The 17,801-nt window shown below is 41.4% G+C and overlaps 2 protein-coding genes across 2 annotated transcripts in view; one reads left to right on the forward strand and one right to left on the reverse strand.

Moving 5' to 3' along the window:
- The window catches only part of C12H16orf46 (chromosome 12 C16orf46 homolog), a 29,634-nt gene extending 18,979 nt beyond the window's left edge, over nucleotides 1–10,655 (reverse strand). The window contains exon 1 of the mRNA XM_074968822.1: nucleotides 10,469–10,655. The gene's annotated coding sequence lies outside the window, so the exon portion shown is untranslated. The remainder of the gene's footprint in view (nucleotides 1–10,468) is intronic.
- LOC141996635 (protein phosphatase 1 regulatory subunit 3E-like) lies at nucleotides 9,140–12,285 on the forward strand. The gene has a single exon (XM_074968824.1). The coding sequence runs from the start codon at nucleotides 9,746–9,748 to the stop codon at nucleotides 10,697–10,699; it is 954 nt and encodes a 317-aa protein (XP_074824925.1). The 5' UTR covers nucleotides 9,140–9,745; the 3' UTR covers nucleotides 10,700–12,285.
- Nucleotides 12,286–17,801: the final 5,516 nt, after the last annotated feature.

Here is a 17,801-nt window from a genome sequence, read left to right on the forward strand (position 1 = left end):
GAGTATATTTTTATTTCTAAGATAATTAATTTGTTCTAGTGAGGCATTCAGAGCTGCTGCATCATGTGGATGTTTGATAAATACTGTATGGCTTGGAGTTTCTGAGTCAGAGGCACTATTACCAGAGGATGTGACTTGGAGACACCCATCCTTGGTTACAAAATCATCATACGATTTGCTGTGATGTCAGCCTCAGTTCAAGGGATGCCCTGGACTGTTATGTCAGGATGGCAAGATCAAGGTGAAGTTGTTCAGGCCTGGGTGTGGAAAATCTGTACAGCAGCTGTCCTTAGTAAGGGACTGCATCCTGCCAAACTCTTGCTCACATAAGTTAGTCCTTACTCAAGCAAGCAGTCCTTTTGAAATCAGTGGAACTGCTTGCATAAATACTTACAAAATCAGGCTCTGTATGATCTTTTCTCCCGAATTAATATGCTCAGTTTTTAGTCCTTTCCCCATTGATCTTATTTGTTACCTCTTACAATTTTTGTTTCTCTCTGAACTCTTAGGCCAATCACTTAGAAGCAACACAGAGGGTTAATGCTTAGCTAGTAAAATTGTGCAGGGTGCATTAAGCAAAACAGTGTGGTAGATTTACAATGGTATAAGCTAAGCTTAACTCTAATAAGAAAAGACAATTTTAAACTCCTTGGTTTATTTGGATGCTGATTTAAAAAAAAATCTGCTACATTTCTTTTTAGATTACAGTAGCCCTCTAGAAAAAACTATTCACTAGTCTACATTTGGGGTAACATGTTTTTACTACAGCACGTTTCACACAATGTTCATCTTCTGATAGGGCTGCATAATCTGGTAAAATCTTAGGCAATTCTACTATTTAACAGTGCTCGATGCTTCTCTGAACAATATAGAACCTGAGCAAATCTTCAGAATGAAATAATCCAGTGAAATTTTAAAAAACATGCCAACACACACAGTACAAATATATCATTGCCAAATCTACAATTTATTAATGTAAATATCAATATTAAACCCATATAAAATGAGAGACACTGATCAGCTTCTGGTTATAAAAATCTTCGACCAAATTCTAATCTTTTATACCCACATAAACCCGTTGACATCACTAGGGTTGCACAGATGTAAATGAGAGCAGAATCTCACCTCTTGGTTTTGCATATTGAGAGCCATAACTGTAACTCAAAATCCGAAATAATCACAATGTACTTTGTCTGTAGCAGGGATGTGACATCTCAGAGCTGTATCTAATTTGTACATTAATCCAGTATATCTTCTTACAATTCTAATTGCAAAAATTAAATCTATTCTACATATTGAAAATGGGCACCCTCATGAAGCAGTGACCGCTTCTGTATGTCCTGGCATGTTTTTCTCTCACCCACTATGGCGTCATCCTGTAGCCATTCCCTAGTGCTGACACCCGATGCCTCCTGCAGTGTCTGGAATCAAGGAGAATGAAGAACATAATGGAGTAATACAACCAGATCATCACCTCCAGACCTGTAGAAGATTTCTTTGTGGCTTGAAAGCTTCTCTCTCTCACCAACAGACATTGGTCCAATAAAAGATATTAACTCACCCTCTTTGTCATACCATAGACAATCATTGCAGTATTTTGAATGGTCTGTTCCATTCAAAACTTTTTAAAATGGCTTTTTCCACAAAGACACTATTTTCATATAAAAACATATTATATTAGCCCCTATGAATCATTCCTTCAAGGGGGCCAAGATAGGACAAGTGATTGAATAATTAGTCTGTTGATAGCATTATCCTTTAGAAAAGTGCCCTGGCTCATGTCCTAATGCATCACTATAAAAGGTGCTGGTTCAGCAGTTGACCTTTACAGTGACACAGACCACTTGTTAGCAATACAATCTCACACTTACTGCTCAAATCTTCAACAGTTGTGAACAAGTCAGGATTTGCACAGATTTGTGGATTTATGCCCACAAACCCTAAATGGTGTGTACACAACAGATTGTGTATATGCAGTTCCTGTACGTGCCACAGTACATGCATGCATCTAAGAATTTGAGCCTTGATATGTATCTATTCACAGAACTGGTACCGCTTCCTATTATTAAGGTTGCTCAACACTTCCCATTATACAGCCCTGGCATCTGTTGCTTTTAACTTTGTCAAACTTCAGCTGTTTTTAGATTGAAATTTTCTATGCCAGGTGTCTGCCTTGGGCTGAAATTTTCAAGAAAATTTCAGCCAAAAGGTTCAACTGTTTCTGAGAGCAAGACTAGGGAATAATACTTTGTTTTGCCCACTTTCAAAAATGCTGGTGACTTTTTTTTTGGAAAGCTCCTGTACCTCTATGCTTTAGAGCAGGGACTTGAAATTTAGCTGAGAGGTGTCTTTTGTGTCAGGAATATTCTATTTGTTGGTCCTGTGAAGATCTTTCCAGATTTTTCCAAGTTATAAGCCTTGGAAAATTGCAATTTGCATGTGCTCAGTTGAGGCATCTTAGATTTTAGTAGTTAAATTCCCCAAAGAATCTGTCTGCACTGAGCATGTTGCAGCAACTGAAACTATGGGCTGCGGTGGGCTGTGCAGGGTGTATGTCTGGCCCCAGAACTGAAAGCAGGGAGACTGTCTCTCCTGTGCTCTCAATGACCGTCTCACCCCCTACGTTAATTTTGGCATTTCAAAGCTTTTGACTGCTTGACTCTGCAACCTTAATAATGTTCTTTTCACAGATTTTTGTTAATACTGTCTTTATATTATAGCTAATTAAATATTATTGACCAAATTGTTGGTAGTCATAACAGTAATATCTTATTTTAAAAAGGCACTTGTCATCCAGAAGAATTGACCATAGGATACTACAGATTGTGTGTATATATAAGGATGAAAAGATACTATTTGTTCAGGATTCTTATTCTTGTGCTCCTTAGTGTGAGACAGACAGAACTCATTAAGTTATAAACTTTAAGGTCCCTGAGGACTTCAGCTGTGGGTCAGGGCATAAGCCAAGCCTCCTGTTAAGGTGACTGTGCCATTCAAGACTAAAACCACCACTCTTGAAACATTCCAGTCTGCATTTTCTTGACAGGTCAGTAAAGGAGCTCTCCGCAGGGTATGTGCTTTGCATCTTTTCTCTATCTTGTCTGTTCTTGACAGCATCATGAATGGACAAGATAAAGGGGCCCTCCCACCATCTGGTCAGATCTGGTTCTTTTTTATTATTATTATTATTTATTATTTATTTTATGTGGCTCTTTCATTGCCACTGGTCTGGGAGTGCCAATCTTTGGAGAGCTCTGGAACTTAGGTCTTGTGGCCTGATTTTTACTTTCACACTCACATCAGGCCTGACACACTCATTGCCCCAACACATCATAATATATACCTGGTGATACGCTGGTCCCGAAAATCTTTGTGTGCTGTATGTACGGGTTGTACAAAGAGTTATAAATGTGTGCTGCAAGTATGTTCTTAAAATGTGTTTGGGAGGCAAAGCATAAAATCCACCCAGCTCTAGACAAAGGAATGTGTATTTACATGTCTGACCATGTTGGTTACAGGCAGAGTAAAGCAGAAATACATTTACATGTAAGGTTAGCTTGATAGCTTTGTTTACAAGTGTGGGAGAAGACGGTTTAATAATCAGGCTGGGGGACAGAAACTGCACCCCAGGAAGCCCTTTGTGGGGCTTCAGGCGGAGACCATGGACTTTGAGTAATTTAAGGGGAGCAAAATGGCTAGTTTACTGATCCATCACTGAGAGGAGAGAGGGCATAGCACTTTTAAAGCTGGATCCCTCATCTGGAGGGCTAGAGATGATGACTTTCTTTATACCCTTCAACTGATTTGCTAAAACCTGGTTTGAAACAGTCTATCGTTATTTTCCTTTCCCCTAAGGCTTTCCTTTCTTATCTTCTCCCCCATCCTTTGTGAACCAGCAGACAGTGGAGAGGTTTGTTTCTTGTAAAACAGGTTTTCTTTGTCTTGTTACTGCTGCCCTTTATTTTATTAGTTACTTTTTGAACCATACATCCCTCCCACACTACATTCTAGTCTTAACTTCTTATTCTCATGGTCTTCCTTTATTAGCGAATTAGGGCCTTTTCTTTCTTACTAGCATATATATTGTTTTCTTAAGCAAACTTCATTTTTTAAAATTTCATCATAATCCTTACACTGGGGTTCACTGATTGTTTCCTGCAAGATAAGGTTTAGATTGGCTGAGTCTTAGAGTTTGCTGGCAAGACAGGCAGGGTGATGTATTTGGGGGCAGATACACAGCTTACCAGAAGCAATGCTCTCACTCTTGCTCTGGCAGAAGGGTAACACAATAGCTCACATTTTTCGAGGTCCTGAGCATGACGTCATAGTCTCCAAGAAGCTGGCTTGTGTTCTGGTGGCCTCTTGAAAGCCAGCCACTAGAAAGTCTTAAAATTATAAGTAGAAAAGGTCTGTGGCATGGTGCAAGCAAGCCCAAATGGATCCTTTTCTTGCCTTGTGAAAAAAATCTTTCTTAATCTGTCTGAATCTACCTTAAAGTTTAATTCCAGCCAGGTTCATTTGGCAGTTCTTTTGGCCAGCCATAAATTAATCAAAGATAGGTCAATGTCTCTGAAGCCCCTTGTCACTTCCATGCGCTACTTGACACTTCTAAAAGCTCCTAGGATATTAATGTGATTCTGACACAACTCATTAAAGCTCATTTTGAGCTACTTAGTACCTATGAACTCAAGTTTCCTAAAAGGAAGGTCATTTTCCTGGTGTCAGTGACCTCAGTTTGTGGACTGAGTGATCTTCAGGCTATGACTGTTTCACCTTATATCTAATTCTAGGAGGGTAAGGTAGCACTATGAACTCATCTAATGTCTGACCTACACTGAAAAGTTGCATTGGAATAGCTACATTTCTCAGGGGTGTGGAAAAATCGACGCCCTTGAGAAACATAGTTAAGCCAACCTAACCCCCTGTGTAGAAACGGTAGGTCAACGGAAAAATTCTTCTGTCGATGTAGGTACTGCCTCTCAGGGAGGTGGATTACCTACAGCAGTGTGGGAGAACCCTTCCTGTCGCTGTAGTAAGTATTTACTACAGCCGCTTGTAACATTTTAAGTGTAGAGACAGCCTGAGATTAGGGATGCTGGAACGGGGGGGTGAGTGACGGGGGGGGGCAGGGTCTTGGGAGGGAAGAGGTGGAGCTGGGTCTTGGGGGAAGAGGTGGCGCAGGAGCCTATCTTATTGAGTCTATTGTACTGCCACCATTCCCCCCTCCCCCCCCCCCACACATCCACATGCCCATCCTTGTGAGCTCTTCTCACTCTCTTGTAAGGTTAAAAGATCTTTGGGGTTCTATATGGAGAAGAGTAAAAGAACTTAAAATGTTTTATTTAACACTCATTCCCTGAGCAGCGTGGTCACTGAGGAACAGCTTTAAAATAGTGTTTGTTTGCCTCTCACTTTGCTATGACCTGGTTGGCCTGAAGTTGTTTTTGAGTTGGCATTTTTCTTATCTTTTTTTTGCGGCACTGATTTTTTCACTCATCTCATTTCTGTGATTGGGTTATTTACTTTGGAGGAATGAATTGGAAGATTTCAAGAGCTGCGGTGAAATCCTAAGTACACCTGCCATGTGAAGTATTACACGATCTCTGATGACCTCAAGTAGTCACGGTCTCTTTATATCTGTAACACAATGGCTCACTGGTGGTTCACTACTTTGTCAACAACGCTTGTCAGGCCTGACATACTTCACTACACCTAACACACTGTTGTCAAGATATGTACCCAAAAGGTTACGAGTAGTATATCATTGGAAAACTAATAACTCACTGATCATTAATATTCTTGCATAATGAATGTATGGGGTATGTAGAGAATTGTTTGTTCTTACAATGTCTTTGACAAGCAATGCATAAGACCAGTCTGTCCTAGACAATGAAATGTGTATTTGCTTGGCTGACCAGCCTGGTCATCAGGCAGAGTACCTTTTATGTAAATACACCTTCACTTAAAGAAAGCCATCAACCTAGTGAGTGAGAGAAATAGCCACTTGTGGGGTTCTGAACCTCAAAAGATAAGTAAGTGAATCAATTGATTGTATGCAATATTACTGGGTTATAAAAGTGTATCAAGTAAGGTCTTTTATGAAAGCTAATGATGCAGTGGCAATTAATATCATTGTAACATGTATGTACTAACACTATGTGAGCGATTAATACTCACTGATATTACGCTTTAAAGTCTGTGACCAAAGAAAGGGAGAAACTGGTTTTCTTCCAGACAGGTGGGAAGGCAGCTATCTACTGGTCTCCAATGAAATTAAGCCAGGTGTGACCAAAAACAATAGCAGCAGGGGGATGGGAAGTCCCCAAGAAGGGAAGAACAGCATGGGGTCATCCTGAGTCTGGGGACAAAACAGTGAGTTTTGGAAGATATAAGATCAAGACAACTCCATTCTGGCATCCATCACTGGACAGACATTCAAGAGGCCAGATCTCTTGCAAGCTGAAAAAAATGGTTTCTTCAACCAACGCGGGTTCAATCTCTGGGAACTGAATATAGGTAAGAAACCAGTTTACGCAAAGATCTTTCACCTTGGAAGACAAGGAAAACTAGCACCTTGTACTTCTGTGTAAGATCCTTACTGAGAGAAAGTCAGCCATGGCTGGAAAGAAGAAAGACTGATAAGAAATATACCTCAAACCAAGTCTATAGCTTGTTCAGTCTTAGCCATTAGAAAGTGTATTTTACTTGTATTTGCTTGTAACCACTTTGTCTCTATCCCTTGTACTTGAACTCACTTAAAACCTCTTTTTGTTTTACTTTTAATTTACACCAGCCCCGTCCTTGTTTGAACTGAAGTGATGATTAATTCCAGCTAAAATAATAAGCAGTGCTTTTGTCTCTTTAAAGGAGCAACTCCTCTCAATGTTCCAGGAGAGGTTTGAACATTTCAGGGCAATTTGGGGAAATTCAGGATGGGGATATTTTGGGGTCACATAGCTGGTAGTAACCAAGGCTGGTAGAAACCAGTGTGACTATGATGTAACAAGCAGACTACTGGCTTCAGAGTTGCTGGACCAGGGCTGCTCAACATAGTGTATGCTGGCTGGGAGCATCCAGACAGGGAGCTACAGCTTCTGCGTGTTTTAAGATACTCGGAGTTACAGGACAAGCAATGACACAACCTTTCATTGGTCTGAATTGCACCACAGAATGTGACAATATCATATTGCATAAACAGCATCTCCAAATTCAGAATGATTGCTGGGACATTGCTACAAAGAGAAAAATGCCACCTACAGAATCACCCCATCCTCTCGTATCAAGGTTTTCCTTGTGGGTTTCCTGTGCAAGTAGTTAACAGATCTAAGCCTTTAGTTTAGTTTATCAAATCTGAGGCTCCTGAAGGTGATATGAATGCATAGGGTTAGTTTACTGAACATTATTAATCTTACAAATAAAATGTGTATAATTTAGTGGTTGTGAAATTAAAGTAATTAACATAAGCAAAAGCATGACAGCAATCATTTTAATTTCTTATAGAATTACAGACAACAAATGAACATTCCCATGATGGGGGATAAGAATTAGTAAAAATAAATAGAACAGAGTGTATATAAGCTTTATGGAACTAAAATGCATGTTAATCACTGCATTGGCTCTATAATCTTTACTCCAAAATTTAAGTTCACAGATCAAAATACATAAGGACCTACGAACAGCCATACTGGGTCAGATCAAAGGTCCATCTACCCCAGTATCCTGTCTTCTCACAGTGGCCAATACCAGGTGCCCCAGAGGGAATTAACAGAACAGGTAATCCAAGTGATCCAAGGCTTGTCCCCCATTCCCAGCTTCAGGCAAAAAGAAAAAGCATGCAGGGGTTCATACTGTTTCCTTGAGACATTAATTGCACTGGAGGGAGGGAAGCGAAGGCCAGTGCAGGAAGGCACCATGAGGGACAAGAAAGGGAGACAATGTCAATATACTGGCCTAGCGTATATGGTAATGGAATTCAAATGTAATGGTTGCTGTTATCATTTTATTTTCACATGAATACTGCCCAAAATGATCCTCCTATTCTGACTACAGGGCTACTTCAGTTCATTATGAAGCAAATTCAATGTCACATTTAACACTGTTGGACAGTCCTTTTTTTGTTCCCTAATTATGACTCATCCAGCATAAAAAAAGATTAGACAAATTGGATATAACCCTAGGAGGTCATTTAAAAATGACTCCCCTTTGAGGTGCTGACGGTTTTAGTTTAAGCCAATAGGAAAACCATTCCGTGTCTTCTGCTGGCATGTTTTTGTTTTTAGATTCTAAATCCTTGTCATACTGATACGTCTCATTATTAATGTCATCACCCACAGCGTCCTCTGTCTAGACTTCCTAGAAATAGGGCTGTGCTGGAGTTAATGATGAAAACAACCCAGCTTAGAAATGAAACTGAAGAGTGATGTGTCAGGGTTTTTTTTTTGCATTGGGTGTTTATTCTGTTGCCTGGTTGCTACTTTTAATAATGTTTGTTTACTAATTAAAATCGGTACTGCAAAGAGTCTGGATTGGAAACATCTTTGTGAATAGTCTGTTAGCTCCTTGAACCTCTTGTGAGAAAAAGTTGCTAGCTGGTCTTCATTAAAGTATAATTCGTTTGAATACCGTTTACTAATCTAATTAACTTCATAAAGGATCAAACTGTTCATATTTTGTAATCAATCTCCTTGTTTAGACGGGACTTAGCTTTTATTACAAACGCAAATGTCTAGCTGGACTGTAGCAGGTGTATGTTGTTCAACAGAGGAATTGTAAACGCATTATAGCAGATTAGCAGGGTTTCCTCCTTTAAAATGTACACTGCGAGATCCAATTCGCAAGCCAGCTGTTTTTTATCAATTCGTTTTGCCTTTCAGAGCTGCGCTTTGTATCGTTCTTGGCGCTGCTATTTCTGTAACAGATCGGATAGGAACAGTGGTACAGCAGTGCACTGTAATGCTGCCACTGGGGAAACCCTACCACCTCTTTTATTTTTTGGATCAGATCCTTGAGGAAAGACCCAGAATAGGAAACGGGTGGATGGAAGAACCTTGCAACCCAGGGAAGAGGGGGGATAGCCGGAGAAGAGGGGGTGGATGAGAGAGGGGAAGAGGACAAGGGAGAAGGTGGAGACGGTGGGAGGGAAGCGATGACGGGACGGAGAGCAGAGTAGCGATCGGGAGAAAGGATGACACAGGGACGGAGATGCGTATTTTGCTGCATGACTCCAGTGCGTCAGCAGCGGCTAGGGAGCCGGAGCGCGTCACAGAGAGTCTCTCCCCAATCTTAACGGATACCGCAGTGCTACCGGTATAACGCAGGCATATGCCGCTGTCTGGGAACAGATCCCGGCAGCATCATACGCTAGGCTCCGGTAAAGGAGAAGCAGCAGGTTCGGCTAGAGCTCCGAGATAATCGGGCCTCGTCATTTCCTAGACCCCGACCAGACCCAGCAGCTGGAGCGAGGAGAGCACCAGCCTCCCCAAGAAGCATCACACAGGAGACTCTGACATCGTCCCAGCAGCAGCCGGACTCGCGGGTCAGCACCATGCACTAGGCTCGAACAGTTGGCATCGTGCTGGCGTCGTGCACTAGGCTGCACGACACAACCAGCAGAGCGGCGGGGCCGCTGGGCTATGCGGAAGAGCCAGCAGCAGCCGCCGGAACGGAGAGCTCTGGCCATGCACTAGACTCCGGCTCAGCCCTAGCAGCAGCCGCCCCGCTCATCCTAGTCGCCCTCTCGCCCCCCATGGAGAAGGCGACCTCGCTGCACACTTCAGTGCCCACGCCTCCCCCTCGGCTCTACCTGCCTCGGAACTTCAGCTGCAGCGCCTGCCTCTATGGCAGCCTGGCCGACCACTGCAAGGGGGACTGCAGCCCGGAGCGCGAAGGGGAGCCGTCTCCCACGCCGGTGGTCCGAGAAGCGGCAGCCGCCGGGGAGAAGCCCCAGCCTTCTCGCGGCCGGGAGCCCTCGGTGCCTCCTGTGCCCCCCAGCCCCACGCTGCGCCGGCGAGCCAAGTCGCTGCCCACCCCCGGCGAGCGCGGCCTGCGGCCGGCCCCGCAGCAGAGCCCGTCCCGCAGGAAGACGGTGCGCTTCGCCGACTCGCTGGGCCTGGAGCTCATCTCCGTGCGCCACTTCTGCGAAGCCGACCTGCCCCAGGTGCCGCTGCCCCTGCCGGCCCGCGCCGCCGACCTACTCAAGACCCGGAAGCCGCCGGCGCTGGGCGAGCTGGAGCCGGTGCTGTTCGGCCCGGTGCCGCTGCTGGAGCCTCTCTTCCCGCCGCAGCCCGGCGCCAGCCCCGGCTTCGCGGAGCGGGTGCGGCGGCACAAGGTGAAGCTGGAGTGGGTGCGGGCCGAGCCCGCCGGCCTGCGCGGCGCCGTGCGCGTCCTCAACCTGGCCTACGAGAAGGCCGTGTCCGTGCGCTACACGCTCAACCGCTGGGTCAGCTGCGCCGAGGTGGCGGCCGCCTACCTGTCGCCGGGCTCCGCCGACGGCCTGACCGACCGCTTCTCCTTCCACCTGCCGGCGGCGGCCGCGGGGGGCACGCTGGAGTTCGCCGTGCGCTACCGGGTGGCCGGCACCGAGTACTGGGACAACAACGAGGGGCTCAACTACCAGCTGCGGGGCCGCCCGCGCGCCGCTCGGGCCGCCGCCTCCCCGGCCCAGGAGCCCGAGGGCGGCGCCTGGATCCACTTCATCTGAGCGGCCTGCGGCGGGACCGTTGTGTGTCGCCTGCTCTCTCCCGGGGAGACCCGAGCTCCCTCGCCCCCTTCCCTCCTGGACCCAGGCCACCCTCGCCGCCTCAGCACCTTTCCCCGACTCGGCAGCCTCGCCGGTTCAGCGGCTGCCGGGCGCGTTGCACACGGGCCGCGCGCGGTTGGGGGCGGAATTTCCCGCCATGAACCTGACAGGGACCCTGGGAGCATCGAGCGGGTATCGTGATAGAGCCCAAGGGGCTCCTGTTCGCCAGGGCGCTGCCACCGGCGGACTTCGGGACCTCCATCCCGCCAGGAATTCTGTGGCCAGGACTGGGGAATAGGAGCAAGCAAGTACGGTGTGGCAGGTCCATCCAAATCTCTTTTTTATTCCGCTAAAAACTGTACTCGGCATACTGGAAATATTACTAAGGAGCTTTTCTACGAGATTTCTGGGAATCTGAGATAGTTTTCAGTATTATCTACAGTTATCCTCTTCTGCCTTGTCATTTATCCGCTCCACTGTAATCTTGCCACTTTTCTCACAGATACAGTTTGCCCTGCAGTTAGTCACAGTCTTAGTTTTAAAAATGCTTGTTTATATTTCACTAGAAGATATTTTTTTGAATTTTGTTTACAAATAAATATAAATCATTTATATTTTCTATTTAACTAACTTTATTTAGGGGAAAACATTTCAAACTTCTTTGCAAAGGCAAAAAAGCATAAGAAGTAAAGTGTGCAAGTCCTTTACTGTAATTTGTGAGTTCCACCATATCTTCCACCTCAAGCTTGCTACATTTTTTGTTGTTATAATAGAAGTTGCTGTAAAGTATGGATTGGACAATTGCAGAATAATCTGTAGCAAACTCTGTATTTATATGGCCTCTAGCTCTAGTCATCACTGGGAACCTGCAGTGCAAGCAAGCAAGTCAGCTCCAGTGATTTGGTGACCAAGTCCCACTCCCATTAAAACCAATGTGACTTGGATCAGGCCCTAGAAGCATAGAGGATGAATATGATAATGAGCCTGATCCTGCACCCCTAGCTCACTGGAATCGTCTTACTGAAGTAAGCCCCAATCCAACAAATGCATAAACAGTTTGGACCCCTGCTCAGTGCCCCACTGATGTCAGTGTAGTTTTATGTGGGCACAGGAATCCACTCAAGTGTGTTACTTTGCCGGATTGGGACCTTACTTCAGTGAGCAAAGGCTACAGTATTGGGCCCAAACCAATGCTGAGTGGTGGAGCCCAGAAGATACTTTGCATGGGTTTATTTCTCATGCTACAAAAATAATTCAATTTAGAATAAAGTTTTTCATTTTAGAACTTTGTTTTGTCTATTTTAAAATGTTTAGAAGAGTGCCGAGGAAGCAAAATACTGTTAAGTGTCAATTCCCGTGTGTCCACACAGTCCATTGCACTGTGATTTGTGCATTAAAACACAGTCAGTTAAGGAATAGATTTGCAAATACACAAATTGTATGTACTTGCAAGTGTAAGTCCAAATGCAGTCTTGCAAGTCCATGTTTGCTTATAGAGTATGCATCCTCATATCAGGCACATGAAAACTGGTACATGTGAAAATCTAGGCTACAAACCTCCATCCTTGGTGTTACCAGTTTACTCTTAAATAGTTTTTAATTGTGTGTACGTTTTAACAAATGTTGGACTATGTAACTGGTTTTCAAAAACTTGTGTTCAGTTGATATTTGTTTTTAAAACTACATAATATATTTTTTGTAAATATTTATGTAAAAATCTGATGTGGCTCAGTGGGACTGTTCACATTAGTAAAGTTATTTGCAGGATTGAGTTGTTAAATCCCACTGAAGCAAATGGGGATTTGTCTGAGTAAAAACTGAGAATTGAGCCATTCTCAGTACACATTACAATATCCCATAATTATATTTTGCATCCCATCCCTATCCTTTTTAATGCTTTTCAGTTTGAACTGAATCGTTTATGCTGACGTACCAGTGCAGGAGTTCTGCCTTTTTGAAAAAAAGTTGCCCAAAATATTAGAAATAACTCCACTAACCCACTGATTTCATAAAGGCCCCTACATCTCTTTCATTATGACAAGACATATTTTCTTTTAAATCTAGACAGAGCAAAATAAATATTAACAAAATGATTATGTGAAATTAGTAGTAGGCATCCTTCAATCTCGAGAGACCATGGGTATGCATCCCTGAGAGGTAAAATATTTACTCAATTGGTTTTATGGCAGCCGGTGGCTGAAGGAGACCTGAGAGAGAGAATGAGAATCTCTGCCGCATCTGTCACATTTAAAGGTGGTGTTTCAACCCTTTGGCTCTACCTTGTGAGAGCTCTTTTCTCCTCTACTAAGCTGGACCTCTTCCTCTTGTAACTCCAGAGGCCTTTACTGAGCTCTTGTTTCCAAAGGCTGTGATCCTGAATGTGATCTTTCCATTTGTCCACATCCATGTCCATTTCTTTGAGGTCTCGCTTGCACACATCCTTGAAACACAATTTGGCCATCCTTTGGTTCTTTTTCCAGATGCCAATTCACCGTAGAGCAGTGGTGGGTAACCTGTGGCCCGCGGGCTGCACGCAGACTGTCATGATAATCCACTGGTGGACTGTGAGACAGTGTTTACACTGATCGTCTTCAGGCATGGCCGCCTGCAGCTCCCAGTGGCTGCGGTTCGCCGTTCCTGGCCAATGGGAGCTGCGGGAAGCAGTGCAGGTTGCCCACCGCTGCCATAGAGGATGTGAAATTACTTTAAAACATATGTTAATATCTACCTTTCAATCAGCATTTAGTGTCTTATTAACTGTGAACAAGGCCAGTATATTTTTTCATTTTACAATAAATTTTATTGAGAAGTTTAGCTGAATATGAATTGTACTGGGGCCAAATTAAGGCCCTGATTCTGCAAACACTTATGCTTGTGTGTGTGTGTGTCGGAATGGGGCCCACCACACATATTACTCATGTGAGTGGTATCATTGACTTTAGAGGAGACTATTCATGTGAATGTGGGCTTTGGGATCAGGCCCTAAGTATTTTGGATCCTTTATGTATTGCATTAGGATGGAGTTTTATGGGCATTTGAATATGTTCTTTAGTTACACTTTCATGTCAGTAATAATAGTCAAATCTCCAAAGCAGCTTAATCTAGCATGATGCTGAGCTCCCTCAACTTCTGTTGAATTTAGTGGGAGTTAAGAGCACTCAGCATCTTTCAGATTGTGCTCCACATCTTGCAGGATGATTCCCAAGGTTTCTAGTTTTTGGTTTGATTCAGATAAGGGTCCAAATGTTTGTTTGATTTCTTCAGACTCAGAGATTTATGCTGTAAGCACTGTGCTCGAAATGTCATGAGAAGAGGATTGCTCACCTGATTTCAGTTACATTTGCTTCTAGTCCCATGAGGAATAATAGCAAATACAGAATTTCTCATGGTGGTGGTAGTGTTGTTGTTTATTCCAAACCAGTTTTCCAATACCTTTAATTTTAATAAATACCTAGACATATTATCAAAGTCCTATTGTGTATTTCACAATTTGGAATATTTAGGCCCTGATCCTACAAACATTTATGCATGTGCTTAACTCTGCACTGTGTGCAAAGCTAAGCGTGCATATGCTTGTAGAATCAAGGCCTTATATTGTTCATAATTAAATTATATAAGGAGGTATATTTTGATAAGGAAATGTTAAATATTTTTCAGTTAACCAGTTTTCTAAGATCCTTAGTATGAGAGAGAGAGAGAGTATTATCCATTTAGGAGCACTTTTTGAAAATTGAAGAAACACTTGGCAAATATCTCTATGCATGTGTTATGGCTTTCTGACATATTTTTGCTTATACTTTTTGTAACAGATGCAGTTATACAAATGTTATTCATATTATGAAACAAATTAAAACACTGCTATTTGGAAAAAAATTACTAGTATCTACCCATATAAAACATAACATATGCTATTATTTGTTTATGGAGATTGAAAAGATTTACTGTAATACAGTTTTTAAATGGCTTTGGAAATATGAAAACTATGACAACCATTTTCAGCTCTGAAGGACTTTAATTATAGTGATTTGAAACAATTGTCTTAAAGGGATTGCATCTGAGTGCTGTTTGATTACTTCAGTGTCTGTAGACGTTTAATTGTTAAAAATATCTATTCTCATAAACTGTATCTTAATTTTTTTTAAATTCAGAAAGCCTATAAAGGATGCACATATACCAAATATTTATGAGCAAGTTATAGTTTTACCTTGTTTAATAATCAGCACACAGTAGTTCTGACTTGAACTGCTGTCCTAATGTAGGTAAAATTGCTGTTGCTTTCAAGTGGAGTTTTTCTTGCAGAATTGGGGTAAATGTGTAAACTGTGTAATACTGCTGAGATACTTATGTTATTGATTTTGTTCTGTTATTTTTCGTATCTAAATCGGGAAGGTGAACTTCTTAAATAGGAAAACTAGGTGTATGTTGTTCAGCAGAGAATTTTAAATGCATTATAGCAGATTAGCAGGGTTTCCTCCTTTAAAATGTACACTGCGAGAGCCAACTCGCAAGCCAGCTGTTTCTTATCCATTCATTTTGCGTTTCAGAGCAGGGCAAAGCTAGAAGTGTTTTTGCAAAACCAGTCCCTAGATCCTGCAAACACTTATGCACATGCTTAACTCTACACCTCAGTAACTTTGTTGACTTCAACAGATGGCAGATTGACTTCAGTAGGTACATGCATGTGCTTAAAGTTAAATATGTGTGTGTTTACATGATTGGATCCAAATTTGTAAGGATAGGCAGTAATTTTCTAAAAGCTGATATTAAAATCTAGTTATTAACAATCACCTACATTTTGTGTATCTTTCCAAATTTTGGGAAGCTGATATTGGGCCCATTTCTGCTTTGACTGAAGAGTTTTACTACTGATTTCAGTGGTAGCAGGAGCACGCTCACAATGCATTGTTGGGTATTTAAATCATCTCAGTGATATGCTAAAGTTACACTATTTTAATCGTGTATTGAATTAGTTTAATTTTTATTAAAATAATTTATTTTTAAGGAGGATTTATTTAGACTTCCGATAACCTTTTATTGTTGCACTGATAGTGAGTATTTTTCCCAGCTGCAACATTTATGTATGCTTACCATATGTTTATATGCTCAGTCTAATACCATATTTGGGTTGCTACATAGCAACATAGGAGAGGTAAAAATGAAAAAATCTAGCTACAGAATGGCAGTCGATGTAATATTTGTAAATAAGACAGCTCTGAAAAAAATTAGGCCTGAATTTGCTCCCTTTGAAGTCAGTGACAAAACTTCCATTGACTTTAATGGGAGTAGGATCAGGCCCACTTTTTAAAACCAAATGTGTACAGTCTCGCAGAATAAAGAGAATACTATATTGCCAAGGTAAAGTATTAAAATTATTTTTTAGGAATACATGAATGTTTTGCAAGATGATATTTTCTAGAAAAGTTGTCAGCTGTGAGTTGTGTCAATCTATCACAGCATCCTTTCCAACTGATATTAAAACGACCTTGCCAAGGCAATAACATTTAATGATATATTTTACTTTTAAGTAAAATTATTCATTATTTTTGTTTGTCATAGTTGTAAAAATGTATCTGTTGTTTACAGTGCAAGAACTGTAGCTTTATGAAATGTGCCATGTTATGTATTGTGCAATATAATGGTATTATAAGTCAAACTGTACTGTATGTATGATGCACATCGATGTCTGCTGCTTCACATTTAACTCTGTAAATTTGTTACATGTGATTCTAATGCCTTTTATGCCTATATTTTCCAGCTCTTTCAGTCATTATTAGAAATCCTTAACAGAATGCCAGGAAATGTGACATTCAGGTAACTATAAACTAAACCTCAATTAGCTAATCATAGTAATGCCCATTAGTATTTAAAATCAATGACTGAAACATTGGCACAGTCAATTTCAATGTAATTATTTAAGATAAGCTAATTTTTACCTGCATCTAGTCACAATGGTCAGATCATAAAAATATTTTTTTGAGTATGGATATCTGTGCCACAACATGTTGTTAAACAAAAGGATAAACACGCAATTGATTTTGTGTATGGGGAAAATGAATCACTAGAATGAACAGATGTTTGTTCATGCATAACCTTGGTCTTTTTATCAAATACTTGAAGCATGTTTTGATAGAGCCTACAGGCAAAAATCTGTGAAATCTATATAATTCTAAATGTAAATTAATTTATAGTAACATTCATAATTTGTTTTATAACATATGTTCAAACATAAAATGAGTTTTTAGGTGCCTTTCAGGAATGACTAATAAGAAATTTAATGTGTTCTTTAATTAGGTTTCTTATTTTTTGAACAATCTCTTCATGGCTTTCCCATTAAAATGCATTTTATAACAAAAACCTAAGAATTCATACTAATCTGGTGACATTTTTTCTACTGTGCGAGCATTCCAGCAGTCTGCAGCAGCCAGAAGGATTAAGTACTATTTTCCTATATTGTAATGAAAGGTGTTCTGGTGAGAAATGTGTCTTCCTGGTAACCCTATAACCCATGTCATTGTCTAGAAAGTAAAGTAATACTGTGACCATAATTTATATTTATTTATTCAACATGTGCACCTTTTTATAAAGATATAATTCTAAGTGTATATTCTCAGTGGAATCAGAAATTCTAGTTTTTTACAAGGCTGATGTGTGTAGTGTTTACCCCTCCTTTAAATGTGTGTTTCAGTTGCTTGTATGGGGCATAATACATATCATGATATCTGTGGATGGATTTCATTTCTTTGCACAGTCTCTACCACAAGATTCAAGTGCTCAATATAAGAAACATGCTGTCTCTGAATAAAATTTCTTCTAGCTTTAAATTAATGCGCATGGCTTTTTAGCAGAATATTAATGAGTTTGTATACTGTCAGCAACTCATTTGTGCAACCTCTGATATATGAAAGGATCACCAGTTAACATACTAATTACATTATTGAAATGAAAACTTGTTAGGTCTGAAGTTGTTCTAAGGCTTTACACACATTTTCACTATAATGTTAGGGAGTGGAAATAGTTAAATTTGCTGTAAAACTCAACAACACACAATGTGTATTGTCTTATA

Source organism: Natator depressus, chromosome 12 (assembly GCF_965152275.1).
Source record: "Natator depressus isolate rNatDep1 chromosome 12, rNatDep2.hap1, whole genome shotgun sequence".
Classification (NCBI taxonomy): Eukaryota; Metazoa; Chordata; order Testudines; family Cheloniidae; genus Natator; species Natator depressus.

Coding starts and splice junctions, on each gene's coding strand:
- LOC141996635 (XM_074968824.1), top strand. CDS start 9,746: ATGGAGAAGGCGACCTCGCTGCACACTTCAGTGCCCACGCCTCCCCCT.